Source organism: Dendrobium catenatum, unplaced genomic scaffold (assembly GCF_001605985.2).
Source record: "Dendrobium catenatum unplaced genomic scaffold, ASM160598v2 original_scaffold_172347, whole genome shotgun sequence".
Lineage (NCBI taxonomy): Eukaryota > Viridiplantae > Streptophyta > Magnoliopsida > Asparagales > Orchidaceae > Dendrobium > Dendrobium catenatum.
The window spans coordinates 1-1811 of NW_021490769.1; the positions used below are offsets into that span (position 1 = coordinate 1).

Here is a 1811-nt window from a genome sequence, read left to right on the forward strand (position 1 = left end):
AATAGAGCGAACTAATCTTTTGCGTATTACTAAAGAATATATTATTCTGGCATCAAATAAAGGTCAGGGTTTGATGTTATGTCCACTTCAATAGCCTTTTTAGTATTCAAGAAACAATTATCACACCACAAGAGTTGAGATTCCTCCGCTGACATCATCCTCTTCCTCTTCAAATATGTTTTAAATTTCAACGCCAGGACCTCGGAACCCCAATTTCCAATGGGCAATTGCTCGCCCAAGCCCAAGCGTCAATCCCGATCATCCAAAACCCTAGTGGATACCTCGCTGCCGCCGGCCCAACTCCACGGATCGGAATCCTCTCTAATCGCGTGGCGTATCCGCGTCGCACTTCTCTACAAACGTGTAGCCGTCGAATTCGTCGAATGCGGAGATGACGAACCCTTCCTCCGGTGTGGATCGGAGATGGTGACTGGTTCGGAAGAATCGCTGCTTCGATACATTGACAATAGGTATGGAGGGCCGCCGTCGGAGACGGTGACGGAAACAAAGGAGAGGGTAATGGCGGCGGAAGTTATAGTGGTTCAACATCGAAGCATTCAACAGCATGTCGAGGGTATGGCGCAGTGGGTGGCAAAGTTGATGGCGGCAGGCGGCGATGAATGGAAAGAGAAAGCGGCGGAGGGGAGGCGTATGGGGAAATTGTACGGAGAGTTGGTGGAGATAATGCTAGAGCATGCCCAAATGGAGGAAAGGTTCATTTTCCCGACTCTCGAAAGGACCGCAGACTACGGTACTACTGCGGCGGATTCATGATTTTGATCATTAATTTGTGTTTTATCTTTTTAAATTTCACATTCTTTAATTCAATTTATTGCAGTATGAGGAGGAAATCCCGGGTTGTGGTTTATTGAAATAAAATCTAACAATTCTAGATGATGCTTGTGTATCTGTTATTAATACAACTTACTATTATTTTTCTTTTCTTAAACTGATTCACAAAACTGATTGAAAACTACAGCTACTGAACTCTTTATTTATTTATTCTTCTTGATTTTAAAAGAGAGGGTTTAAAAGTAAACTGCTGTAATATGGCCTTAATCTTGATTATGATTACGGGTGGGAAATTTCTAATTCAGTTATGATCCATATATGAAATTAATTGAAACATTTTAATATGCTAGAAATTAGCTTTTTGGCTCGAATAAATTTAATTTCAAACTAGCTCTTTTGAAAATGGTTACATATAATAAGATTTTGAATCCAGCCCAACTATTATAATTATATGTATTATATGAGCGATCTATGTCCGACATATAATATAATCAAAGAAAACATTTGGCTTGTGGTCTGATTCAATTCCTAGTAAAACACGTATTCATTTTAGACAAATTTTTTAGCTAAGGCAATTTAGTAGTTTAAAGTTAATTTAGTTGGTTTTAGAGACAAAATTTTAAAATTCGTGATGTAAACATTAATTGTGAAATGTTTAATGATTAGTTTATCGAGAAAAGAAAAACTTGCATAGTCGTACTGCCACTCCAGTATTTGTTCATACTTTTTATGAAAAAAGCCTGCAGTTTGATTCAATTCTACTTAAACATGGACTGGTTTTCAAGATATATTCTAGCTTAAAATGTCTTCGATTTTAAATTTCTTAAGCTAAACCTTAAATGTGATATGTTTAATAGATCTTTTTAATATATGTGTTTTATTAATATATTATAACTCTAATTTCTTATCTTGTTCGTTTAAAGATGTCTGCAGAACGGCCAATGAGCAGCATGGAAGGCATCTCCCGTTAATGAACGGTATTAAAGAAGATCTAAAGTCACTCATCGCAATAGATGTTG

The 1811-nt window shown here is 37.1% G+C and overlaps 1 protein-coding gene across 1 annotated transcript; it reads left to right on the forward strand.

The window, feature by feature from the left end:
• The first annotated feature begins 219 nt into the window (after positions 1–219).
• LOC110108119 lies at positions 220–774 on the forward strand. Its single transcript, XM_020838634.1, has one exon. It carries the CDS (start codon positions 220–222, stop codon positions 772–774), a length of 555 nt encoding a protein of 184 aa, XP_020694293.1.
• The last annotated feature ends 1037 nt before the right edge of the window (positions 775–1811 follow it).

What these genes read in the sequence shown, in the direction of transcription:
- LOC110108119 (XM_020838634.1), top strand. Translation starts at nt 220, where the DNA reads ATGGGCAATTGCTCGCCCAAGCCCAAGCGTCAATCCCGATCATCCAAA.